This window comes from Carcharodon carcharias, chromosome 11, assembly GCF_017639515.1.
Source record: "Carcharodon carcharias isolate sCarCar2 chromosome 11, sCarCar2.pri, whole genome shotgun sequence".
Taxonomy (NCBI): Eukaryota; Metazoa; Chordata; class Chondrichthyes; order Lamniformes; family Lamnidae; genus Carcharodon; species Carcharodon carcharias.
Genome location: NC_054477.1, coordinates 89156896 through 89184397, shown reverse-complemented (window position 1 = coordinate 89184397; position 27502 = coordinate 89156896). Strand labels below are relative to the sequence as shown.

At 44.1% G+C, this 27502-nt stretch overlaps 1 protein-coding gene across 3 annotated transcripts in view; it reads left to right on the top strand.

The window, feature by feature from the left end:
• The first annotated feature begins 3998 nt into the window (after positions 1 to 3998).
• The window catches only part of LOC121284481 (NADPH oxidase 4), a 213785-nt gene continuing 190281 nt past the window's right edge, over positions 3999 to 27502 (top strand). Inside the window, exons 1-4 of one of the 3 annotated variants that reach the window (XM_041199998.1) lie at positions 3999 to 4291; positions 4422 to 4696; positions 4874 to 4969; positions 20149 to 20232. In XM_041199998.1, the coding sequence (XP_041055932.1) occupies positions 4640 to 4696; positions 4874 to 4969; positions 20149 to 20232 (237 nt within the window). In that variant the 5' untranslated portion in view covers positions 3999 to 4291; positions 4422 to 4639. Of the gene's footprint in view, positions 4697 to 4873; positions 4970 to 20148; positions 20233 to 27502 lie in introns of all 3 variants that reach the window. The other 2 variants (XM_041199999.1, XM_041200000.1) reach the window with 2 other exon arrangements.

The window sequence follows — 27502 nt, the reverse complement described above, 5'->3', positions numbered from 1 at the left end:
CGACGTTCTGGAAAAATCGGCAAAAAGGAAAATGAGGTGGGGTAGCTTTGTTAATAAAGGAAGATATCAGTGCAGTGAAACTTGGAAGCTGAAGTTTAATGTAGGAAAGTGTGAGGTCATGAACTTTGGTAGGAAGAATCAAAAGACAGACTATTAGCTAAATGGAGAGAGACTCCAAAAAAGTGCAGCAAAGAGGGATCTGGGTGTTCTTGTGCGTGAAACACTAAATGTTAGCATGCAGGTGCAGCAAGTAATTAAGAAGGCAAATGGAATTTTGGCCTCTTTTGCTAGAGTGTTGGTGTTAAAAATAGGGAAATCTTGTTACAACTGTACAGGGTGTTGGTGGGGCCACACCTGGAGTACTGTATACAGTTTTGGTCCCCATTTTTAAGAAAGGATATATTGGCATTGGAGGCAGTTCAAAAGAGATTCACTAGTGTGATTCCTGAGATGAAGGGGTTGGCTTATCAAGAATGGCTAAACAGGTTAGGCCTTTATTCATCAGAGTTTAGAAGAATGAGGGGTGATCTTATTGAAACATATAAGATTCTGAGGGGGCTTGACAGGGTAGATGTTGAGAAGATGTTTCCTCTAGTGGGGTAATCTTGAACAAGGGGGCATAATTACAGAATAAGGGGCACTCATTTAAAACTGAGATGCTAAGGAATTTCTTCTCTCAGAGGGTAGTGAATGTCTGGAATTCTCTACCCTCTGAGAATTGCGGTGGCTAGATCACTGAAATTATTTAAAGAAGAGGTAGATAGATTTTTGAAATATCAGGGAGTTAAGGGCTATGAGGAGCTGGCATGAAAGAAGAGTCAAGGCCTGGGGTAGATCTGCCTTGATCTTATTGAATGGCAGGGCAGGCTTGCGGGGAAGAATAGCCTACTCTTGCTCCTATTTCTTATGTTATCTGAAGATGAACTGAGCAAACACTTGATGAAACAAAGCCATACACGAGTAGTTAAGTTGCTTTATTAATACGTCACACTTACAGAGCACCAGTTAAGACTGGATTCAATTAATTTAAATTCCTTATTGTTTAGTCACTAGAGAAAACAATATTTAAAATATTAACTTTCTTTCTTCCAGGTGCCTTTTATGAAATAAAAACAGAAAATACTGGAAATGCTTAGCAGGTGTGGCTGTACCTGTCAAGAGGAAATGGAGTTAAGGTTTCAGTTCGATGGTGATGCAATCTGGTATTCTGATGAAAGGTCATTGACCTGAAGCAGTAACTCTGTTCTCTCCACAGATGCTGCCAGACCTACTGAGTATTCCAGACTGCTTATGGATCTACTGACATCACTGAACCCAAAAAGATATTGATCACAAAACCATATTTGTAAAAGCCAATTTATAAATAAGGAGAAAGACTTTGAAGTCAACCTGCTAGGAATTGGGGAGTCAGCGAACTTTCGTGGAGACAGGAATGATACTAAGTGTGACTTAGTACAAGATAGATTACAGGTGGCAGAGTTTTGGAAGAGCTGTATTTTATGTAGGACGGAGTTCTGGAGGTCAGCCAGCATCTTCTGTTTTATTTCAGATTCCCAGCATCTGCAGTATTTTGCTTTTGTGTTTTATCAAATTTATGAGACTACGCCTTAATTAAAAAACATAAAATACATTTCCAAATCTTCTGTTCAATATTGGTCAGAAATTCTTCAGAAATGACAGTTGCTTTACCCCTCTTTGTCTCACCAATCTTCTCCAGCTCTTCATCTCAGTCCCCTGCTCTTCATCCCAGTCCCCAGCTCTTCATCCCAGACACTTTTCATTCTAACTCTGACTGACATGCTTCTCTTCACTTAATCTTTAACATAGCCATCAACAACCATAGGCTTAGACTCTGGAACTTACTTCCTGAAGCCTTATTAGATTCCTGATTGTTTCAAAAGTCTCCTCAAAACCCATCTCTTTAGCTGTGTTCTCAGTCATTTCTGCTAACTCTGGCTTGATGTCCATTTCTCCAATTTTTCATGAAGCATCTTAAGTTGTTTAATCCACTAGAGATGCTACATAATTGTTGTTGTGTTGACATTGATTTCATCCCTGTAATTATTTGAACCTACAAACAATCTGGAAGTTCACATCAACTGCAAGATGTCTGATACCCTCAACATGATATGTGACTACCAACAATAGATCAAATGCATCAGTCCCCAGTTCTTTGATAGTGCACATGGCATCTTCATTTTTCAGAAATCCTGCAAGCTTCTTGTTTTTAGTGGAGGTATAGTATGAATAAATGGATGACTCTAGGGGCACAAGTTGTGCTATTTATTGTGGCTCAAGTCTCTGCTGAGAAACTTTCTTATTGATTAGTACAATGAGGCACAGGTCAGAATAAAGACAATCATAAAACATGACACAGTTGAGGGAGATGACCAAGGTTGGCTTCTGGAGGTAGTACTATGGTGCAAGGGAGACTTGTTATATCCTGTATAGTTAACAATGAGAAAGACTGCGACAAAATATATAAATACATGAATAAAATTGCAGAATGAGTGGCGAAATTGGCAAATTAATTTCCATATAGAAAAATGTAAGGTTTATGTTTTGGTAGGAAGGATAAGGAGGCTGCATATGCCTTGGAAAATAATAGTTTAAACTGATTAGAGGAACAAAGGGATTGAGGGTGCAGGTACACAAATCACTATAAGTAGTGATGCAGATTAATAAGGCCATTAAAAAAGCTCACAAAACACTGGGGTTAATTTCTAGCAGGATAAGAATTGAAAAGCCAAAGAGTTACTTTAAATTTAGATAGAACCTTGATTAGACACTTGGATTACTATTAATAGTTCTGATTCCTATATTGTAGAAAGGATATAAAAATATTTAACAAGGTGCAAAAATTTGACTCAACAGGCTAAGGTTTTTTTTCAAGAGAAGGCTGAGGGATGATCTAATAGAGCTCTTTAAAATGACAAAGAGGTTTGATAGGGTAGATATAGGGATATTTTTCACTTGTGGGAAGACCAAAACTAGAGGCTATAAATATAAAATAGTCACCAATAAATCCAGCAAGGAATTCAGAAGAAAGTTCTTTATCTGTAGAGCAGTTGAGGTGAATTGTATAGGTGCATTTAAGGGAAAACTACCTAAGGACAGCAGGGAGAAATGATTAAAAGGATATGCTGATAAGGTTAGATGAACAGGCTTCAGTTAAAAGTAAACATCAGCATAGGCCAGTCGAATGATTTATTTATGTACTGCAAATTCTATGCTATTAAAAGTGGCTGGGGTTCAAACCTAGGGATTCTCTGGTTTGCATAATTTAGTTTCATTATTTGGTTCAACCAGGCTATCTGGACATTCCTCAAAACAGTTTTTAAATGTTTGAAATTTAGGTTAGTGAACCCAACTTTACTGTCAACTGTTGTTTTTAAATGCAACCTAGTAACATAGGTTTACTCATTTAAATCTACAGGTTTTATGTCAGAAATTTGTTTTAAAATCTGGAGGGACCTGATGGTTTCATGTGGTCAGGTGATCGCGCAGTTTCATTGGCAACACGCCAAGCTCAAGATATCTTTACACACTCTTCTATGCCAGCAGCGTCCAATATAAATTGCTGGCAAGTCACAGATATGGCTATAGGGACACTTTTTAGCCATAGGCACTAATTATAATAGTGTTCTCGACACGCACAAACAATAGAGGTGAATGTATTTCACACGTGTTAAACATCCACCACCATTCAGTAATCAAAGTAAAACACAACAATCTAAAACCTTTTTTCTTTTTGTTACCAATAATGGCACGAAAAAGTGTTGTGAATACGAGTCACATGCACGCTAATTTTCTTGACTTTGTATTTAATAATCAGAAATACCAGTCACATTTGGATTTCCTGTTAGTCTGGCTAACGTATTGGGAAAACACCGCTGTATAAATACCATTGAAATAAAACATTGCATACTGTTACCTTCTGCTGCTTTATCTGTACTCCTTGTGCGTGTCTGTAAATATTTCTCATCTGTTGCTCTGTCCTCTTAGATTCTTTGCTCTCCGCCTCCTTATGTGATGGATTAAGATTCAAAATCACCTGGTGGTGAGTTCAGGCATCCTCTTGCCTCACAAATCAATGTGCACCATGCGTGGATTTTTATCTGTTTTTTTTGTGCAGCTGCTATTTTTGTTCCCTTTTTTGTCCCCAAATTCTGCTCCTCTTAACTTTCTTGTCATGATCTCTTTTATTCCAATTCTCTCAAGCCAGTTACTCTACTTTGTTCATTCTTTCAAATTTTAATAATATCGCAATGATTTGTTTATTTAACCTGGGGTTTGTTTTATTTTACTTTTCACTCTCAATCCCTCGCAGAGACCTTCCCTCCTGCTTCAACATTCTATAAGTTTTCAAATGCGATGGGTTAAGCAGAAAAGTATAATGCGATTCCTCTTTCTTTTTAAAGATGCTCTTAAGTTAATTTTATCCTGGGTGCAGAAATGGCCAATTGTAAGCTCCGGTGAAGATGTAGGAAATGCACCAACAACACAAAATTTGGGAGATCAAAGAGAAGCGAGGGGCGGAAGAGCGCCATTGCAGCTCGGAGTTAGGGAAGGTATTTAATGCCGTGGAGCAGGGAATCTAAACCTCGAGAGCCAGGAGAGAATCCGCACACACTGCACTATGGCTTTGTCTTGCAGAAGCTGGCTCTCGAACGAGGGTGGAAAGCATCTGTTTTTGGTAGGATTGACGAGTACAAAAATGCTCTTCACTATTAGAATTACAACGCATTTTAAGATATTTTTTCAAACTTTGTTTAAATAAGCAGGCGAGTCGATGCAATCCTGAATTCAAATTGCGCTGCTTGACTTTGCGAGCAGCTTTCACTAACTTTTTCCCTCCCTCTCTCTATTTCAGCTTTTCTGGTTGTCGATCAACGTGTTATTATTTTGGAAAACCTTTACGCTTTATTACTACGGTGCACAGTATTATTACTTACATCGGATGCTTGGGGTAAGTACAACAAAAGATCCGTTTTAGTCCATTTGTGGACAAGTCTGCGAAGCCTCGGCGAGTGAAGTGAAATTGACAGATCAACATTTGCCAGCGAGCAGCTCCTTGTCCACTGAACAAGCTATTGTTTCCAAAAAAAATCGGTATTTTTCGACTTTTCCATGACCCCTTCGCCTAGCGCTGAAATATTTTAAAAAGTAAGCTTGACGTTCCCGTGTAACTAATGCATTAATTGTAAATTCGACTAATACTGTAGTTTGTACATGAAGTAACTGGTGAGAAAGGATGGCAGCCCTTGTATGCGAACCCTTTATGTTTGGGTCGGAACTGACTAGAAAGGCTACTTTCTTTCTCATAGACATGGAGTCATGGGCTGAAACTCACATGGAGTTACAAAGGAAGCAAGCAAGGCATATATTAAACAAGGGAATTCGGAATAAATTTGAAAAGCATTGTTGTCAGTACAATGAACTTTGTGAAATAATGTCTATACGGTTTAAATCACCAACTTCCTTCTGGCTACGTGCAATGCGTGTAACGAATATGGGAAGTAAAACAGGAAGAAGTTCTACAACGCAAAACGGTTGTGCCACTTAGTGGCTGTACTTTAATCAAATAGAATTTCATTCATGTCGGTGCAATCAACCGTGGCCAGGAGGCCCAATGGTTTTCCAAGCGTTAACATGGAATGCAGCCCACATTTTCTTCAAACTTGTTGAATTTGGCCAGGCTAACTTAATCAAACCCATTACACAAGTTACAATCCGATTCCGTTTAAAATTTCAATGCAAAAAAGACGATCACTTTTAAAATCAGATCTTTTATTTCGTGTTTATGGAGTGGAAAACTTATTACTTGCTAAGTTTTGAAGCTCTGTTGTAAACAAGATTCTGAGATTTATAAGTGTTCTGGAGTTTGGGTGTTACTATTTTTGATAAACTTACATACCTATTGAGGTTGCATCTCTGCAGCCGCGGCTCCTTTGTCCTCGTCGATCCCCATTAGCAGTTTGACAAGAGATATGGAAGGTGCCTACGTACCAAAAAAAAAATCGGGCTTATTTCTAGGCCTAATTCTGTTTTTGTTTTTGTTTTGGATTTCCAGCATCCGCAGTTTTTTTGTTTTTATTTCTAGGCCTACAGGCAAATAATACTTTGCAACGAAGGCTTTTGTGTACTCCGGTTTCTTCTGACATATTACCCTGAGTGATTATAGCCAACTGGCAATGTATTTCTTACTGATGTGTTTGGGGACAGAGGGTGGCTATTTTTAAAAATGGGGAAATTTTCTCTGCGTTAAACCAAATCACAAAGAACACAGTCCAGGCAAAATCAATCTTCCGGTGATTTTTGTTTAATTTTGGAGTGGTTAAATCAGATTGTGCCAAGAAAATCAAATCAAATACTTCTGAAAGAAAACATTAAAAACAATCCAGGGGTAAAATTCTGTTTGAACATAAATCATGTGCTGATTTTTTTGTCCAGCATAATCTTTTATTCTGAAACTTTTTCCATTGTTTGAAAGGCTCTCCTGCTTTTGCTCTATTGACGTTTAAAAGCTAGTTGTGCTGATATTTCTTTTGGCATCTTTGACCTGTTAGGACTGCAACAACACCACTGTTTCAAAAATAAAAGTAAACCAATTAGAATAGTTTAGTTATTTATTGGAATGATTCAGGGGAATCCAGAACAAGGGGCCGGAACTTTAAAACTGGAGCTGGGCCACTTAGGAGTGGAATCAGGAAGTACTTCTCCACACAAAGAGCATTGGAAATCTGGAATTCTTTTTCCTCAAGAAGCTTTCAAAACTGACTTATCTCTTTACGTAGCTTGGTGCTATACTTTGTTTTATAATGCTCCTGCACCTTCAGATGTTTCATTGCCTTAAATGGTGCTATAATTTGTTGTTCAGTAGATGTAAACATATCAAGGAATTCAAACAAAGGCAGATAAATGGGGTTGAGGTACAGATAAACAGTGACCTAATTAAATAATGCAACTATCTTAGGAACACAGGAATTGGAGGAGGCCATTATGTCCCTCAAGCCTATTCCACCTTCAATTAGTTCATGCCTGATCTATACTTCCACCCATGTTCCTAAAGACCGTTTCAGAATTACCCTTTGGTTTTGTTTCCTTTTCCAATTTCTGCTTTATGTTGTCACATTCTGCAAAAATTGTTTTGGACAAAGATTAAATTAATTAATTTTGTGCTGGTCTGTCAATGATATTTTCATTTAGGTAAATCGGCAGCAAACATGGGTTCCACAGCACTGATGATATTGGTGCTATTAGAGCCCAGAGGGATTGAGTTAGTGAAGGTGGAGGTGGGAGATTGTGTGGAAAACAAGAGGCCCATGGGCATATTATCTGCAGTTTGCACTTCATGCTAGATAGCAGGATGAAGGTGAGGCGTAAATTTTTAAAAGCCTACCATGAAACCTCATCCCGCCCGTGGATGAGATTTCATGCTTTCTCTGAAGCCCACTAGCCCACAGAGCAATCTTGAGGTTGGATGGGCAGGTCCATTAACTACTGCAATTGCTTTTTAAATGACCTCAATTGGCCATTGACAGGTCGGCGGGTGCACAGCTGATTCGGTTGCGTCCCCACCAACCTGAAAATTGGAATGATGCGGGGTAACATCGGGAGTTCTGCCCGACATCATTCCACGTCATTTTACACGTTAGCGTGCGGGTCCCAGGAAATCCTGCTGTTGAAGATGCGTTCACTGACCTTGATCACTCACATGAAGTCATTGAAAATTTTGCGACACTATAGCCAGGATATCTGGGCTGCACTAGTTGAATTGGCCTCTGTGTGCCTTATCCCATTGCAGTGTATGTCTAAGGGCCTCCTGGCTGCCTGCAGAAACCTGTGTCTCTGCCTCCTGGACTAAGGCCCCCAAGAACCCAGGAACCCTCTCTCTGACCTGCTCCATTGGTTCTCTCTATTCCTTCTGGAGACCAGCATCTGCTAAAGCCAGAATGCACCTTCTCTTTAAGAGCTGTGGCTGACTTTAGGAAGTGCAAGCTAGCTTTAACCTGCTGAAGCCATTCAAGTACCTGGGCCCCTTGCTGAGTGTGCAGCCACTCAGCAGCGTGTTTAGTGTTGGAATGCATGCTGCAATTATGGAGGTGAGCAGGCAGCACAAATTCTGTGCTGCCTGCATTATGCTGATCTGTCAAGGGGCAATCATGCGTTACAATCCAGGCTCCACAAACTGGTACTATCCAATTTTTAGCTCATGGTTTTTACAACCAGAGCACACATGCTAAATTTTGTAGCTGCTTTCTGATATGTTGCACTCGAGAACATTGTGGCTTAGGAGAGCAGAGGAAGTCAGATACTACACAGCATTATGCCATCTTGGTGCAAAGACTTCCAATTATCCCCTTTTGTTGGTAGTTTGTAAAGGCTGATAATTATTACTGAAATAGCTAATAATATTCCTGTAGAAGCTATATTAATGCCAATTAGGTTTATTGTTCAAATTGAGAGAGAATTTAATTTTAATAGAATGATGATTTTATCAAAGAGAAGTGCCCCCCCCCCAACCCCCACACCTTTTAAGGAGGTCTGTGCATCCAAAATTTTCCTTTACAGATACTCACCCAAAAGGGAAGGGAAGAAAGTGAAATAAAGTCAGTTTGTACACCTCTTTGCTAAGATTGTTTTTTCAACTAACTACAATAAGAACAGGCTGCTTCTCCAGCTTCTCAATCTATGCATTGTGCAGGGAGAAGTACAAGCAAAAAAACCTAGAAAACAATTCATATCTAGCATTTTTGCAGATTATTTTACAACCAAGAGCAAAAACGAGCACATTGACCCCTTAAGGTAAAGGTGATTATATCAGCAGTGCATTCATAATCATTCTTTTTTAAGCCATATGTAAAAAAGCTGTTGTTTACTTCATTGTCAACAGGCTTGCACATCTATCATTTCCATGTTTGTTATGCACTCCATGGGCAGGGAGTGTTCATCTGAGTTACAGATTGCCTAAAGGCATGCAGGTTGCTGCTCAGTGGGGGAAGAGGAGGTCAGAATGCTCATCAGTGGAGAGAAGGGTTAAAATGTTTTTTTGTTGGGTTGTGGGGGCTTGTGGGGGATGGGGGTAACCTGCTGCCCAGTGTGACACAGTGGGGAGAACCTAGAATTATGGTGCCTAATTGCAACATGCTGTCAAGGTGGGTTAGAAACTGTCAGACTTTTGTGGGTGTGATCGACTAATTAAAAAATACTCATTAAGTTCCCTTGCACAGGGAGAACCGCTTCAGTACGCTTTTGCATCTGCAGCTAATACGGTGTACTTCATTCAGTGATCCCAAGTTCTTCTGGATTCTACTCTTTCCTCTGCCGCTCTTTGCTCTAATTGCTGTCTGCTACCACTGCTGCTCTGAACTACAGCAACATTTAGAGTTGATGGTGTAGTGGGTAATGCCACTGGACTTGTAATCCAGAGGCCCAGGCTAACGTCTGGGGACATGCCACCATGACGGTTAGTGGAATTTAAATTCAATTAGCAATGGTGACCATGACAACTATCATTGATTGTCGTAAAAACCCATCTGGTTCACTAATGATCTTTAGGGAGGGAATTTCTACCTGGTCTGGCCTACATGTGATTCTGGACCTGCAACAATGTGGTTAACTTTTAACTGCCCTCTGAAATGGTTTAGCAAGCCACTCAGTTCAGGGAAAATTAGGAACGGGCAACAAATGTTGGCCATGCCAGTGAGACCCACAACCCATGAAAGAATAATTTGGTGCTTTGGTGAATGGAGGATCTGTTTGTGCTAGTGATTGGGGTTTCCTTTTAGATGTGACCATTTGTAGCTGAGGTTTTTTCCTGTCCCAGACACTAGCAAATACACTTTACAAGAGTCAACTGCATACCAATTGGAGATTAAAACAATGCAGAGCTCCTCTCTTTTCCAGAATACTGCAATCTATTTTCACTCATTCCCAGTGTCTGGCATTGTCTGTTTCTTAAACAAAAACCCTGAATTGTGAAATTTTCCTCTAGCTTTTCCTGAAATAATTTTGAAAAACAGAAAAAGCCAGAGCTGAAGAAATTATTTTGACAATGATGGATTGTTTCTGGGACATCGAGTCCCAGTGCACCTTCTCAGACCTCACACTCCAAATTCAGTTCATAGCATCACAACTTTGGATGCAGCTGAAGGCTTCAAGCAAAATCTTTGATGAAGGCGTTAAATGAGCCAAAACACAATTACTCGATGGATAAATTTAATTTTTATTGTAAAAATGTCTTTTTTTTGCTTTAACTCCTATTATGGACATTAGATGGTAGATTTTCAGAAATTTGAGAGTATCGTGTGAATCCAGAGTGAGGTTGCTCAATCTAGCCTGCAGGCTGCTCAATTAGATTTACAAGTTTACATAAGCCAAATTTATTGGAATAGGAATTTATAACGTAATTTTGGTCATAAAATGCAGACAGGATGTATATACAGAGAGTGGTAAGTACAAGGGTGGGAAATTTACTTGAGAAGGAATAGCATCAATGGGCAGGATTTTCCGGCTGACGTGTGGGTGGCGGATCCTGCATGTCGGCGCTTAAAATGCCGCGCGAGCTTCCCGACGTCAGCACGATATTTTGGTTGGCATGCGCGATATGTATGCCCACCATTAATTAAAGGCTTCGTTAAGGCCCTTAACTTGCCATTTGTCGATGATTTTGAGGGGCCCATGCGACCTTCAGCCCGGCGCACGGGCCCAACAGGCAGGCGGGTAGGAGATATTTTAATAAAACTTATGCACTGGCGGTATATGTGGACTCAGAGGGGTTGTTCATGTTTTCCACGAAGTCTTAATTGCAGAAAGTATTTTAAAGTTGCCTGTTTGATTGTTAGCAGTTCACATCGCTTTCCAAGAGATTTTTGTGTACTTTGAAACCAGTCTGCAGACAGTAATCTTTCTCGGGCCTTCAGCTTTCCGGAGGCCTCCATTTAGCCTGGATATGGGTTCTGACATCTCGACTGGAGGCAGCTCCTCTGAGGAGGAAGGGAGGCAAAGAATAAAGAGGAGGCCAGGACTGGACAATCAGCCTCCAGGGGAGCCACCTTTGGGAGGCCAGGCACAGGCGCAAGGGGGGCAGGCCAAGAGATAGTCCAAGGTGGAAGGGGCCACAGAAGACGCCACTATCCTGCTGCCAGGGTATATAGGTGGCAAAGCAGCTACCTCAATATGAGTGAGGTGCAGTGCTGAAGGAGGCTCTGACGCTCAAGGGAGACAGTCAACTATAATCTGTCAGATGATTGGCCTTGAGATCTCTCCTAACTGTGTGGGCAGACACCCCATGCCAGTGGCTCTGAAGGTTACAGTTGCTCTCCACTTCTATGCCTCTGGCTCCTTCCAGGACTCGGTGGGTGATCTTTGCAGTGTCTCTCAATCAGCTGTCCACACTTGTGTCAAGCAGGTTACTGACGCTCTGTTCAGACGGGTATTGACCTTCATCTACTTCCGCTGCAACCAAGCAAATCAGGCACAGTGAGCCAGAGGCTTCGCGGCCATTGCTGGCTTCCCCCACATCCAGGGTGCAATAGACTGTACACATGCGGCCATCAAGGTGCCAGCAGGTGAGCCCAGTGCCTTCGTCAACAGGAAGGGATTCCACTCCATGAACGTGCAGATAGTGTGTGATCACAGGATGCAGATTCTACAAGTTTGTGCAAGGTACCCAGGCAGCTCCCACGACGCCTACATCCTCAGACACTCCCAGGTGCTGGGGCTCTTCAATGCTCCAGCTCGGCTGGATGGATGGCTGGTGGGTAATCAGGGCTATCCCCTTAGAAGGTGGCTCATGACGCCTCTCCGCCATCCAAGAACAGAAGCTGGGCAGCGGTACAATAGGATCCAGGGCTCCACAAGGACTGTGGTGGAGAGAGCCATTGGTCTTCTCAAGATGCGCTTCTGTTGCCTTGAACACTCAGGGGGCGCACTCCAGTACCCCTCAGATCGCGTCTCTCTGATAGTGGTAGTCTGCTGCGCTCTGCACAATCTTGTGCTGGAAAGGGGGGATGCAGTTGACGACAAAGACCTTGACGCAATGGATGAGGCTGCACATGATGAATCCAGAAGTGGCTCAAGATGAGGAAGCACAGGGCGATGATGAGGAGCAGTACGCCGACCCGCTATTACACCAAGGAGGCAGGGACACCCGGGACAATTCAATCCAACGAACCTTCAGCTAGCTCCACACACATGGATCAACAGGAGCAGCATTGCCTGGCCCTTCCACACGTGGTACTTAGATGCTACATCTTCCACTTTATCAGCTGCAACTAAGGGCTTAGTACAGAAACATCAATGTCCACTCAAATACTCATGATATATCTGTGAAACATACAAATGCAGCACAAAGGAAACACCCTCAGCCATGGTCAGAAAAGTGGACTTTATTATGTCCAACATATAGCAGAAACATCTCTATTGCAAACATAAGTATATTTTTCCCTATTCTAAGGCCATCACAAAATCACCAGTGACATACCCGTTGAGTGCCTAACGTGCCTAATGCTTTTGTTTGCGGGTGCTACGTTTAGGTGTCGCCCCATCGGTCGGAGTGGCTTGTGAGACAGCCTGCTGACTCTGCTGTCCCGTTGGTGTCGATGACCTTGGCAGCCGTCCTCTGGCCCGTGGAGCCTGTGATGGCCCCGCCTGGGAGGGAGTGGCCAGTTCCAGAACTGGCACCTCCCCAGTTGTTGCAGCCTTAACGGATGCAACGGTCACTGGCAGAGGGGCGGAGGAGCTGTTGCCCTCATCCGGAGTGCCCTGAGAGGAGCTTGCAGCGATGACAGGTAGCTGCTGCGCCGACGTGAGGTCCCGTTGGACCTCCCTGCTCACCACAGATGCATGGGCACTGAGTGCCGACACTTAGTGCCCACAGCATCTCCCACATTGGGAATGACCACCCGTTGCCAGTACCGCTGTGAGGGCTTGCAGGTCAGAGTGTAACCCAATCAGAAGATTCTCCATCCGATCGAACCCCCTCTTCATAAGAGTCGCCAATCTCTCAGTAGAGGAAGCCTGAAGCTCTGCCTTGAGGTTCATGCTTTCACGTGCACTCTGCCTGGACTCTTCCATTGCAGAGACCAACTGAAGCAAACCCTCATGCAACCCTGCCAGATGCAAACGCGATTCCTGCCGCTTGTCCTGCAGCTGCTGCATTGGTGACAACTCCAGAGGCACGTCATCAGTGCTGGGCTCAGCATGTGCCTCGTCCCCTGCAGCCCTCTGGCTGCTGGTGGCATCAGCACTCTCTGTCCCTACCTTCTCCTCCAGCGATTATGAAGTGCCCTCTCCACTGTGACCCGGAACACTAGCCGATGATAAATTCCCCACCGAAGTGTTTGTGTCTGCTGTGGCGCCTGGCTGGCTGAAATGATGTGTCGCAAGTTGCACACGTTGGGCGTCAGGTGTGGAAGGGGGGCTGCGGTGTCTATGGGTGTGGCCATGTGGTGGTGATGCTGCAATTAACAACAAGGACAGTGCAGCAGTTAGTGTAGAGTCAGTTAAACCTTTCATCCTTTTCTCCCCCAGCCTTGTAAGCCACTCACCCTTCAAGAACCGAAGGAGACGAACATTGGTGGGATGGAAAGGAGTCAAGAGGAGGCCCAAACATTAGACGCGCATACATACAGGCTGGTCAGCTGGCCTCAGGAATGCCACATGGCATATTCTGTACCGTTGGAGTGGGGAGAGTGCAGAGGTACCCGACCTGCATGCATGCTGGCCTGGAAAGTTGTGGTGCTGAGGAAACATCGCAAACACTTGGGACATTTGCCGTGGATCACAGGAGATTGAGAGGTCACATTATTGACCTTCATACTGTTAGGAGGGGCATAGACCAGGTGGGTAGAAGGCAACATTTCCCCTTGGAGCAGGGATGAGTAATGTGGTGGCATTTATTTAAGTTGAGTGCCATGAGGTTCACAGCTGAGGTGCTGAGGACCTTTTGGACAGAGTAATGTGGGACGCACTGGCTGAAAGGGTGCGGGAGGTTCCAACCCCCCTAAGGTGCAATAAATCTTTGGCTGTGCAGCAGCGATGCCAAGGCATGTTAGGCCATGAGGATAGTGGTCACAAATGGGATAAGGTGACTTTGGAAGGTGGTCGAGACGTGATTCCTCAAGGGGACGAGGGACTTTTGTGTAGGACCCACATGGCAGACTGTATCAGTCTGTGAATGAGCATTGTTGAAGTGTTAACGATTGCAGCAGTCATCATTGGTTTGGATAGTGGGGAGACAGAGTGGATGGGACTATGGACCTCAAATACCTGGCCGCTGGACCCCAGCCTCACTGCTACCTGCCTCCTTGGCCTCCTGCCTCCTGCCCACCTCCATGGCCTGCTTCTCAAAGATCGTGAGGCGCTGGAGCAGGGTGTGCCACCACCAGTCCTCTGGAACTCCTGCTGATTGTGTTCAGTTTTTGCCTGCAGAACAGAGAAGAGGATTTATTGGGGCTGATCACTCATGTACTCTGCACACACACGCCGCACCCCAACCACAGTGGCCCATCTGCGGCCTCCAGCAGCTCCTGTCCACACTACTGGTGATCAGTCCCCAGAAGATAGTATGGCTGCTCCCAACCCTCTCCCACAATGGCCACCTTGGACACATTCGGCGTCCAGCACTTTGAATAACACACGGGTCTTAGTGCCCATGGCAAGGAGGCGCAACTAGGTGCAGCACCGAGGCCAGCAGATGGCACTTGGCCACGACACCTTGAGGATCCCCTTCCACCATCTCAACACCATCTATAAGACATGTGTTGGAGTTCTGAGTACATGTCTAGCGGCCTCTCCTGCAAGTTGCCCGCAGACTACTCAAATGCGACAAACACCAACTATGCTTCGGGGAGAACCCATCTTCTCCTCAACCACTAAGGCTGATGTAAGCATGGTCACTATCTGTTTACCCACCCAGCGTGCGCCAAATTCCCAATGCAGTAACAACAGCAAGATGTGGGGAGGGCGGGGTGGGGGGCTCAAAGGCTAAGGCTACTTTCTGGGTCACATGGCCAAGGTACTCACCCTTACAGAGCGCAGCCAATCATTGAATCTCTTGTGGCACTGGGTGCCTGTGCGCCGCACATCATCATGGGCGCTTACTGTGTCACCCACCTCCTCCCACACTGCCTGGTGACATGGGGCCCTCCTCCTCCCATCATCTGGATACAATATATCCTGATGGCTGGACACCTCTTGGAGGAGGACAGCAAGGCAGGCATCGGAGAATCAAGGGGCACACAGGCCCCCCTGCTGGCCTCTCCTGCTCTTGCTCCTGTCCTGTGACAGCTGCCTCTCTCTTTCCCCGAGTGGCCATAGTGCACTGCCTCAAGAAGGCTGCCTGGCCACTCTTTATACAGACTGTCAGTTCCCCATTGGAACCAACAGTCTGAGCCCGCCTGCCTCCGCGACTATTTTTCCGTTCTCCACGGGAGTCACTAACTTACTGGGCGGGCCTTAACTGACCCGCCTGTGGAAAATAGTGGCGCAGCCCATTTTGGCGGTGGCAGTCGGCTGCCCGCCTGCCGCTGAGTCGGTCGGGCCCGCCCGCCCGTCAAGGGCAAAATTCTGCCCAATGTTTTTTTTCTGGGAGAATAACTAATGCTTTCTTGATCAATGTATTAAAGTAACATGGCAGAATGTGGAAAGAATAAATAAAGCAGAAAAAGAAGCAAAAGGGAAAATGGAATAATAAGGATTGGAAAAACAGGACCCCAATTATTGAAAACAGATTAGGTAGAGGAGGATTAAAATGAATAAGATTCACAATGAAACAGACTGATCGTAAAATTGGTGAACTTGAGGAAGCATTGATGTGGACAATACGTTAGCAAAAATATGCCTGAATTGAAAACTAAACATTCTTGGTTACAAAATATTCAGGAGGAATAGGGTAGGAAAAAGGAAGGAATGTTACATTAGTCAATGATTCCCATTACAGCATTAGAACATTGGGAAGTTTAGGAGATAGTAAAATTGCTGAACCTATTTAGCTAGAATTTGGCAGGAAAGTAATTGGTTCTTCATTTGCAATTTATTACAGGTCTTTCTCTCTGTCTCTCTCTGCAAGTGTGTCTCTCTCTTTCTCCAGGTACCATGCCCTTAGAGGGTTTAGATCCATGGTTATGCTTGGCAAGATAATTGCAGTAGTTTGCCATTACCTTCTGTGGGTTCTGGCTGATCCTGAGGCTTTCCTGCTCTTATTGCCTGCCATGTGCATATTGGAAGGATTTATAAGTTGATACTTAACCCAAGACTGGATTATGAACCTTCCTTGGCCACCAAGTCCTGGAGTGGGTCTTGAACCCAGAGCTTCTGTTTCAGAGGCAGGGATGTTACTACAAGACCTCCCTATTATAGACTACAATGGGTTAAAGAAACACAAATTAAAAGATAAGTGGAGAAATAACAGGGCCATAGTAATGGGTAAGTTTAATTTTCCAAAGTTAGATAAAAATAAAGTGATAAAGAAGGGGAAGACTGTATAATTTGTCTAGTCTTCTGTGGTTAAATTGATTTTTGTCCTACAAGGAAGGACACACTATTTAATCTAATTCCAGAAAATGAAATGGGACAAGGAGTAATGTGAGGGCTGGAGACTTTGAAATAATATCTTTGAAATAATGCCTATAACATTAATACGCCAATGTGAAAGAGAGAAATTTCAAATAGATAATAAAGAATCATTGCAAATATATAGGAAAGAAAATTTTCCAGGTAAGACAGTGAACAAACAATTGGACATTTTAGAACAGAAAATAATTATGCTACTAAAGAAAGTATGTCAGCATGGATAAGAAGTTGGCTAAAAGCAAGTTTCCCATCACTGAAGCACGCTTGTGAAATAACATCCCATGTGATATAGAATGACAGAACCTATGAGCGGAATGATCTGGTCCCGTTGGCGGTGAGTGTCATGGCAGGGCGGGGGGGGGGGGGGGGGGGGGGGGGAGCAGGATTTGGCATGATGGGCAGAAATCGGTTCCACGCCAGCGTGAAATCACAGCGGGATCATCTAATGGTGACTGCCATGGCAGAACACCAACCCTATTAGAGGCTGGCATGAATACAATCTGCATCTCGCTAATGGGATGCAAAGTAAGGCCCGATCAAAATCATCCCCCCCACCCCTCCACGCTCGATTTACCATTATGCTGGCAGGAAAACACACTGGCCCAGGACATGTCTGGACAACTGTGACATGCAGAAGTCGGGGCTTGCCTTTAGGACTTTGCTGAGATTGTGTACATCTGAGGGGAAGAAGATGCTAGAGCCCTACAGCTACCGGACTCTGGAGGAACACGCTCAACACATGCTGAGTGGATCCTTGTGCACATGGCCCTGTCACAAGGCAACTCTCGGAAGGTGGGAGGTGTCTGTTGATGCTTCGGGGAGTCACAGGCAAAGGGGACTTGGAGGGTGGACAGCCTCTGTGATTCCTGAGTGGATGACCCAGGGGTATCCAGCTGCTCCTCCTCCTCCGTTTGGGTGCCTGAGGGCCCCGGCCTGAATCCTTGAGGGGAAGGAGCACCTGGAGGGACTCCGAGATGTCCCATTTCCCGCTTGTGTTGCCACTGCAGGAACTCGCCCATGGCTACCGCGATGGAGTGCAGGTCTGTGTGCATCTCTGCATTCTCCTGGACCAGGGTCTCCATGGCATCTGTCATCCTTCCCATGGAGATCCCCATACATGCACATGTGAATACATGTGGAGAGCAGGTGGCCCACTCCTCCGACTCACATGCCACTCTGTTGAGGGCTTCCAACAGCTCTGCATGATGTTCCCCCACTTTCTGCCAACTCTTCATGATGACTTGGAAGGCTGAATTCAAAGGCTCGTCACCTAACTCTGACCTCACAGATGCCTCTTCCCTAGCATCCTCCGAGTGCTGGGGGGCTCGGCTGAACCTGCTTCCTCCTGTTGCGGACACATGTCTGTGCGGTGTCCACCAGATTGTGAACCCAAGCCTGCTCTAGATCTAGGTGTTGCTGCACTGGTGGAGGGTGTGGGTGAGCGCTGAGATGGGACTTCAACAGTTCTGCCCTCAGGGTCCTCATCCAAGGTGCTTTTGGGGTTGAAGTCAAGGTTGCCTGAGAGTGACATGTCAGATGTGGATAGAAAGTGGAGGTTATTAGTGCTTGGCAGCTGCGTTGAACACAGAACAATGGACTTTAGAGTAGTGTTGAGAGAGGGATGATGTGGTGCAGGATCCTCACATGGGTGTTTGGCACTGACCTCACCTTCACCAGAGGAATGGTTCACGTCCACTCCGATCAGCTCCAAAGCACAACTCTCGAATGGAGTGAAGACTTGATGTTGGGCACTCCACCCCCAGTCTGGGACCTCTCCTGTTGATTGTGCGCAATCTTGTCCTGCATGAAAACAGATGGAGAGAGTGTGAGCAAGGCATATGCCAGGCCAAATGAGAAGGATGCCAGGCTTGCATGTGTGCTGAGTGGAGCTGTGAATGGGATAAGGAGGCTATCTCCAGAGCTGATGAAGCCAGATGGAGATGAAGGTGTGTGAAAGAGTGAGTGTTGATGCCTTTTGAGTTGCCAGTGAGTGAGATGCCAGTAAATGTGACTTTCACCCTTAAAATTCTCAGAACTCAAGATGTGTGTTACACAACGTGGTGCTAGATTCATGAACAGATCTGAAGGACAGAGGTAAAGGGTTCCAAGCTATGTGAAGCAGCAACTGCAAAACTGAACTTCCCTCTGAGATAGATGTTGGTGTCTGCCTTCAGGGAAGATGAGGGTGGGTGTCTGTAAAAGACCAAAGGCTCATCCGTGTGCACTCCTGCTCATCACTCCTTGCTTCATCAGCCATGTGGGTGACATTACAAATGGCCAGCACTGGGTTAGGAGTGTATAGACCATGAAGGAATTTTGCTCAATTGGACACCAGACCTTCACACATCCTCCATATGGAGGAGGAAAGATAGTGGCAGCACAACTTGGCCACAGCCAGGGTACCTGGCATGACGTTACTAGACAGAGCCCCTAGACAGACCAGCAGGAAGGAGGAGGGTGAGATATTACCTTGAATGAAAAGGGTACAGGAACAGGTTCAGCTTCCTGGACATGAATGAAAGGCAGTGTAGGTGACGGCTTATGTCTCAGGATATTGTAAGAGAAACATGTGCCGATGTTGGAGGCAGACCTCATACCTTGAACAACTGATGCGCAGGTCTTTCCAATAGTAGGCAAAGTAACTATCACCTCAACTTTTATGCGGCTGGATCCTTCCAGGGCTCTGCTGCAGACCTCTGCAGCATCTCACAGTCGGCAGCCCGCAGGTGCAGCCCTCTTTGCCAAGGCAAGGGAAAATTCCCTGCAGATGCCCCACAGCCAAAAAGCAATGGGGTTCATGTCAATGGCAAGCTTTCCACAAGTTCAAGGCGTAATAGATTGCACACACATCGCCATCACAGTGACTGATTCCAGGACTCATGGAAAGCCCACTTCCTAATTCATCCACCGCCTCTGCTTAAGAGGTGTGTCCATGGTCGGCTGTCCCGACTGCTGGCAGCACCCGGCCCCTGACAATGAAGATCACGCCTCTGGAGCCCCGAAGCGGGTGCACAAAGCTGGACATTTTCCCAGCTCCCGCTACCTGCCTCAAGATGAAAACCCAGTCTATAGTAATTTCCTTTGCAACAAAAAAACCATGTTCCTCCACTCTACCTCATGAATCAGAATTACAACATTGTTATATTTCAGCAGCACTAAGAGAACGCACAGTGAATGCCTTTCCAACATGGGTCATCAGAACATGTAAAACATCTGGGTTATTATTCTGGAAGTCACACTGCTCATTTCTGCTATATTGCACAAAGGACTGGGAACTGCACAGAGAATTCTTTGTCAGCACCAGTAGTTATATCTCCTGGCTACATTCACATCGCTTTCTAATTAAAGACTGTTGCTTATTTAGAATGTCTGTTTTACAAAAAAGTTGGCAGCTTTTATCAAAAATTTTGTTTATCAAAGTTTATAGAAACCTCAACTGAAAGCATGATTAAAATGATTTCTGAAAATATTTGATGCATTGTTCATGAAATAGGAAAGCTGCTGTGATTTATGAAGATAATAAATTACATTGTATTTTCTTTGCTTTTGACCTTTTTCACTTTTGGACAGCTCAAAGTTTTGGAAGCAGGGGAACAATATTTAAGCAATAATGGATCATGCTGGAGAATATGTAGAGAGACAGGATGGTTACAGGTGAAAACAACAGCTTTGTCTAAATTTTCTAATATAGCACAGGATTCACTATTGTTTGATAACACTTTGAGGTACCTTCATTGAAAATTCTTTGCCTCCATTTCCCATTGGGTTTCTTTATTGCCAGCATTGACTCCAGGGAAACATTCTGTGCAATGCACAAAATCTTAATGGTGAAAAGAACATTTTTTTAAAATTGCCAAGCGAATATATCATCCTTTATCTATATATCCCAACTGTCTGTCCAGCTGTCAGAACTCCCATGGTATTGCTCATTGTAAGAAGAAGAATGTTCATTTATAGTCATAAGCATTTTACGCTGTTACATGTTATGTTTCTGTGCCTCTGTTCACTTTTTCTTCAAAAACCTCTCCCTGTTTTCCTTTTTTTCAGTAAATATCAACACTCTTCCCCTCTATCTTTCTGTAAATCTTTTCTCTCTGTCTCTCTCACCTTTTCCATAAATATTTTGTCTCTTCCTCTCTGTCTTTATATTCCTGTATATCTCATCACTGCGTCTCTCTCTTAACTCAATTTAAATCTCTCTTTATTTCATATATTCCACTTTGCAGAACTTCAGTAAGCTAACAGTTCAAAAGCAATGCACAATTGAAAAACAGCCATGACCAGAAATCTATTATCAAGGCCACTGCTAAGGGTGAATGGATAAATTAAATTTATTTTAAGTTCATTGGATTTCAGGGGTTTTAATGCTTTTCTTTGCATTCTGCGATTTGGTTTTGGTAAAAATTGAAAACCTTCATTAACAGAAGGTTCAAAACTCCTGACGCTAAAATGAAAGGCCTTTGATGTAGAAGCATCTCCACTGATTAATAAGAATTAATCATGACATTCTGCTCAAAAACATCCTGAAGATTGGCAACAGAAGCATAATGTCCCAAATGGAACAAAAATACACTGATCATGCTACATCCACAGCTCTTAAATGTTGTTATAAGCTCATCTTAAATCATTGTTGTAAAATGATTATTCCAAGCCATAAGAGTGTAATAAATTGGAGGAAGAGGAGTAGACCATACAACCTCATGAGCCTGCTCTCTGCCACTCAGTAAGATCATGGCTAATCCTTAACCTTAACTCCACCTTCCCACCTGATCCCCATATCCCTTGATTTCCCCTAGAATGAATCAATGTATCCCAGCCTTGATTATACTCAGTGACTGAAAATTCACAGCACTCTGATTTAGAGAATTCCAAAGAGTAGCATCCATTTGACTGAAGAAATTCCTCCTTATCTCAATCTTAAATGAGTGACCCCTTATCTTGAAGCTATGCCCCTTAGTTCTAGCCAGGGGCAGCAATCTTTCAGCATCTAAATAGCATCAAAGGAGAGAGAAACATTTAATATTTCAGGTCTGTGACCTTTCATCAGAACTGAGAAAACATGAGAAATGTAATAGGTTTTGAGCAAGTGAAAGAGGGGAGAGTGTAAAGAAGAAAAAAGGGAAGGCGTGTGATAGGGTGAAGGGCAGGACATGACAAAATATTTCATGGTACAAAGCTGAAGTTAGTGGTAATGGGACAAGGAAAGAAACAAAAGATAAATCTGGATTGTGTGAATGGCAGGATAGCAGCTGTCCAAATGCAAAGAGAATAAGAAATGAGGGGAAAATAAACAAATCCGTAAGATAAAACATGAAACAAAATGGGGACAGAAGTTATAATCTAAAATTGTTGAACTCACTCTTGAGTTCAGAAGGCTGTAAAGTGTCCAGTTGAAAGACGAGGTACTATTCCTTGAGCTTTCTTTAAGCTTCATTGGAAAAATGCCACAGGCCAAGGACCAAAAGGGTAGAGTGTCATGTTATGATACAGCATGTGATATTTGCCAGGCTGACCAAATCAGCGAGGGAAACTTGGCCACGCTATCACGGCGGTTTTGCAAATTGTATTTATTATGAGAAGATTTGTGCACTGTACTCAGAAATATTGGGCAGGATTTTCCCCCCATTGGTGGGGGGGGAGTTGAAGTGCGGGTGCGCAAGAGACACGCATTGGGGGTGCACCGCCATTTTACATAGGTGGGCCAATTAAGGCCCGTCCAGCGTGACGTCCGCAGCGTGACTTCCGCACGGAAGCGCTGAGTGCTCCCTGTACGGCGGGGGGAATCCCTAAACCTGAGAGTACGCTCTTTCATGCATGCACACGAAAGAGCGTACTCATCTCCCTGAGGCTAAGTGCTGCCTCAGGGAGATCGGCTCTACAATAAAAAATATTAAAAATAATAGAAAAAAAATTCTCTGACATGTTCCACCTCATGTGACGTGTCCATAACTTTTTAAAAAACTTTAAATTTTTAAAATCCTACATGCAACCTCATCCCACCTGTGGATGAGGTTTCATGCTTTTCCTGAAGCTTGCTAGGGCTCCCGACCTGCCCACCAACATTAAGGTTGGACGGCCAGGTCCATTAATCACTTCAATGACTCTGTCAATGGCCTCAGTTGGCCATTGACAGGTCAGCAGGCGCACAGCTGAATTTGCTGCGCCCCCACCTACCTGAAAATTTAAATGGGGTGCAGCGGCGTCATTGCGGGTCATTTTACACGTCGGCGAGTAGGCCCTGGCACCCCCCCCCTCCCCCGTTCCCCTGCCCAGTGAGTTTAGAGATTTTAAAAATTAAATTAAAACATTTATTAACAAAATAACAGAATACACATGTATGCAAGATTATAATTACACAGTTACTTAATGTTATAAATATTATAACAATTCCCAAAATTCCTAGTTTACCAGACTCCCAAATACATACACCCTTTAAGCTAACAGTCCAAAATAGATTCTACATTTATATAGACAATCCTGCAAGGTTAAAGGTTCAAGAACCCACTCAACAGTGAATTTCAAAGGCTTTTAACACAACTTTGGTTACTGGAACAGCAGACTTCTGCAAAGTCGCTTGGGGCTTTTCCCCAAGTCTGTTTCACATTGTGTACCCTTCAGGTATTATACATCCACCCCTCATAGCCTTCCAATCTTCTTTAAATATATTTTCCTTCTTTGATTTGTAAATCCTATTGTTCTCATATCTTTGGAATTTACTTTCCCATAATATAAAAATCTTTTATGTTCTCGTTATGGCCAGCATTTTTGGGAAAAATCAACCTAATAACCTTTCCCTATTTATCTTGTTAGTTGTAAACATCCTACCATATCTCTTTGAAAACCAGACACCTCTACCCTTATCTTAAAATGCTAATTTTATTCACACCCTATCTGCAGAGACTTTACCCTAGTTCCCTCATTAGCATTTCAAATGTCTTTTCTATACCTAACTCTTCTGATAATTTCAACCTTCAGTCTATCCTTCTCTAATTTAATTATATCAGCCACACAGAACCATCCACACACACACAAACATAAGTCTATTTTACAATGCCCCACAATAATATTATGAAAAAATATGATAGTTTCATGACAGTTGCAAGATGGAGAATTAATATAACAAGTGATGGGAAGCTCAAGGTCATGCTCTGGATTGAGGTGTTTCATGAAGTGATCCCCAGTATAGAGGAGACCACATTGTGAACAGTGGAATACAGTATACTAAATTGAAAGAAGTCCAAGTAAATCATTGTTTCAACTGAAAGAAGTTTTTGAGGTTTTCGATGGTGAGAAGGGAAGAAGTAATAGGGCAGGTGGTGTAGGCTTGCTAGGAAAGGGAGGGCGTGTTGGGAGTAACTGAGGAGTGGACCAAGGTATTGCAGAGGGAGAGGATATGATGTGTTTGATGGTGGCATCATGTAGGTAGTAGAAATGGTAGGTTATGATCCAATGAATCCAGAGGCTGATAGGGTGGAAGGTGAAGGCAAGGGGAACCACATCATAGTTCTGGGAGGGAAGGCAAGGAGTGAGAGCAGATGTGCGGGAAATAGAACAGACTCAGCCGAGTTCCCTGTCAACCATGGTAGGGAATCCTCAGTTGCGGAACATAATGGAAACACAAGTATGGAAGGATGCATCATCTGAACAGATGCAACGGAGTTGGAGTAACTTGGAGAATGGAATGGAATCCTTACAGGAAGCGCAGTGTGAGGAAGTGTAGTCTGCAAAGGTTATGGGCCCTGACAATGTTCCGGCAATATTACTGAAGACTGTGCTCCAGAACTTGCTCTGCTCTTAGCCAAGCTGTTCCAGTATAGTTACAACACGGGCATCTACCCAGCAATGTGGAAAATTACCCAGGTATGTCCTCTACACAAAAAGCAGGACAAATCCAACCTGGCTAATTACCGTCCCATCGGTCAACTTGCGAACATTGGTAAAGTGATGGAAGGGTTCATCAGCAGTACTATCAAGTAATAACCTGCTCACTGACGGTCAATTTGGGGTCCGCCAGAGTCACTCAGATCCTGACCTCATTACAGCCTTAGGTCAAACATGAACAAAAGAGCTGAACTCCAGAGGTGAGGTGAGAATGACTGCCCTTAACAACAAGGTGGCATTTGATCAAATGTGGCAACCAGGAGCTCCAGCAAAAATGGAGTCAATGGGAATCGGGAGGGATGGGGGGAGGTCTCCGCTGGTTGGAGTCATACCCAGCACAAAGGAAGATGGTTGTGGTTATTGGAGGTGAATTATCTCAGTTCCAGGCCATCACTGCAGGAGTTCCTCAGGATAGTGTCCGAGGCCCAACCTTGTTCAGATGCTTCATCAATGACCTTCCTTCCATCATAAGGTCAGAAGAGGGGAAGTTCGCTGATGATTACACAATGTTCAGTGCCATTCACGACTCCTCAGTTCATGTCCAAATGCAGCAAGACCTGGACAATATCCAGGCTTGGACTGACAAGTGGCAAGCAACATAAACGCCACACAAGTGTCAAACAATGATCATTTCCAACAAGAGAAAATCTAACCATCGCCCCTTGACATTCAGTGATATTACCCTCACTGAATCCCCCATTATCAGCATCCTGGACATTACCATTGAGCAGAAACTGAAGCGGACTATCCATATAAACACTGTGGCTTCAAGAGCAGGTCAGAGGCTAGGAGTCCTGCAGTGACTAACCCACTTCCTGATTCCCCAAAGCCTGTCCACCTTCTACAAGGCACAAGTCAGGAGTGTGATGGAATATTCTCCACTTGCTTGGATGAGTGCAACTCCAACAACAGGCCATCCAAGGCAGCCTGCTTGATTTGCAGCCCATCCACAAACATTCACTGCCTCCACCACCGACACACAGTGACAGCAATATGTATCATCTACAACCTGCACTGCAGGAACTCACCAAGGCTGCTTGGACAGCACCTTCCAAACCCATGAACTTTGCCATCTAGAAGGCCGAGGGCAGCGGACACATGGGAACACCACCACCTGGAAGTTTCCCTCCAAGCCACTCACCATCCTGACTTGGAACTGTATCACTATCCCTTCACTGTTGGGTCAAAATCCTGCAATTCACTCCCTTACGGCACTGTGGGTGTACCTACACTACATGGACTGCAACCGTTCAAGAAGGCAGCTCACCACCACCTTCTTGAGGACATTTGGGGATGGACAGTAAATGCTGGCCTAGCCAATGATGCCTACATCCCATGAATAAATAAAAAATATAGTCAAGTTAGCTGTGGGAGTCAATGGGCTTCCAGCAAATAGTGGTTGCTAGTCTATCACCAGAAATGGCAATGGAGAAGCCATGTAGGGAAGGGAAAGTGTCAGAGATGGACCAGGTGAAGGGAAAAGAGGAATGGAAATTTGTAGCAAAATCAATAAAATTTTCCAGTTCAGAGTGAGAGCAGGAAAGGGCACCCATACATTCATCAATGTACTGGAAAAAGAGGTGAGGGGTGGGACCTGAGTAGGACAGGAACAAGTAATATTCTACATATCCCAGAGGCTAACCATGGGCCTCACAGTTGTGGGTACTATGTTGCGTACGAGCTCTTCAAAACTTCTCCAAAGAAGAAGTAATATCAACTCTTGGAAATGCCTAACTCTTTGTTTTATTCCAAAACCCTGTCCAACTGTTAAACTGTAAATTATCAGGGACCTGACCTTTCAAATGAATGTTCACAACTTATTTGATGATGAGGCTCACATAACTAAATTAAAGCGATTTATCGCATGGAAAAGAAAGCAGGCATAGCTAAGACCCATGTGGGAACCCATAGCCACACCTATTATTTGGAGCAACTAAGTAGAGTTGAAGGAGAAATTGTTCAATGTGCAAACAAATTCAGCCAAGCATAGAGTGGTGGTGGATGGAAACTGGTTGGGCCTCCATTCAGAGAAGAAGTGGAGAGTCCTCAGACCATTCTCATGGAGGAATGAAGGTGTAGAGGGATTAGACATACGTGGTGAAAAGAAAATGGTCAGGACCAGGGAACTGGAAACTGTTGAAGTGACAGAGGGCATTGGAAGAGTCATTGGAGTTGGTAGCAAAACATTGGACAAGGATAGGAACAAATCAGTTCAATGGGACAGGAGCAGGCCAAAACAATGGGTCCATACAATCCTTGTGGGGATCCTGGGATGGAGGTGGAAGGCTGGGGGATAGGAGATTATGAAGTTGGAGGCTGTGGAGGGCAGCTGTCAAGGAGATGAGTGACACATTTTAGGTATTATCTATTTACAGTTACATTGTCAAGTTTATGCTAAGTGGTGGATACAATGTCTTGATGATTGGTGTTGGGGTAACGGTCCAAAGGAGGTAGGAGGAAGTGTATGAAAGCCGGTGTTTGGCTTCTGCTTGGTAGAGATCAGTACACCAAGCAATAACAGCTTGAGTGAGGAGGGCAGAAAAGTTGAAACAGCCAGTGTCATATTGAAAGTTCTCAAGAAAAAGCTAGAAATCTAGGCCAGGGGGAGGGTCCAGGTAAAGGGAGAATACTGGAGACCGGTAAAAGGGCCTGCTGAGCAGGGAGAAGACTCCTGGCAAAAGAAATGTGCTTGGAGGTGAAGGCAACAGAAGGAGAATTCAGCATCATTCTAAGCTGGAAATTCATTGAGGTGGAGGTGTATGGGGATGAAGTTGAGGTCTTTGCTGAGGACAAATGGTTCAGAGAGGGGAATGTGGGAGGAGATTGTGAATACATGGCCAGTGATGAAACTCAAAGATGGGACGGAGTCAGAGGGAAGGGGAAGAATGATCCAGGGAGGGTGGGGGGAGGGGGCGGCAGTGAATGCTGGATGTTGGTACCCATGAATTGTTGAAACATACGCTCTTTCACATCTGAAAGACAGATAAAAAAGCTTGTTATTGAAATGCTGAATGAGGCAAAGGATAAAATGAAACTGTGGACC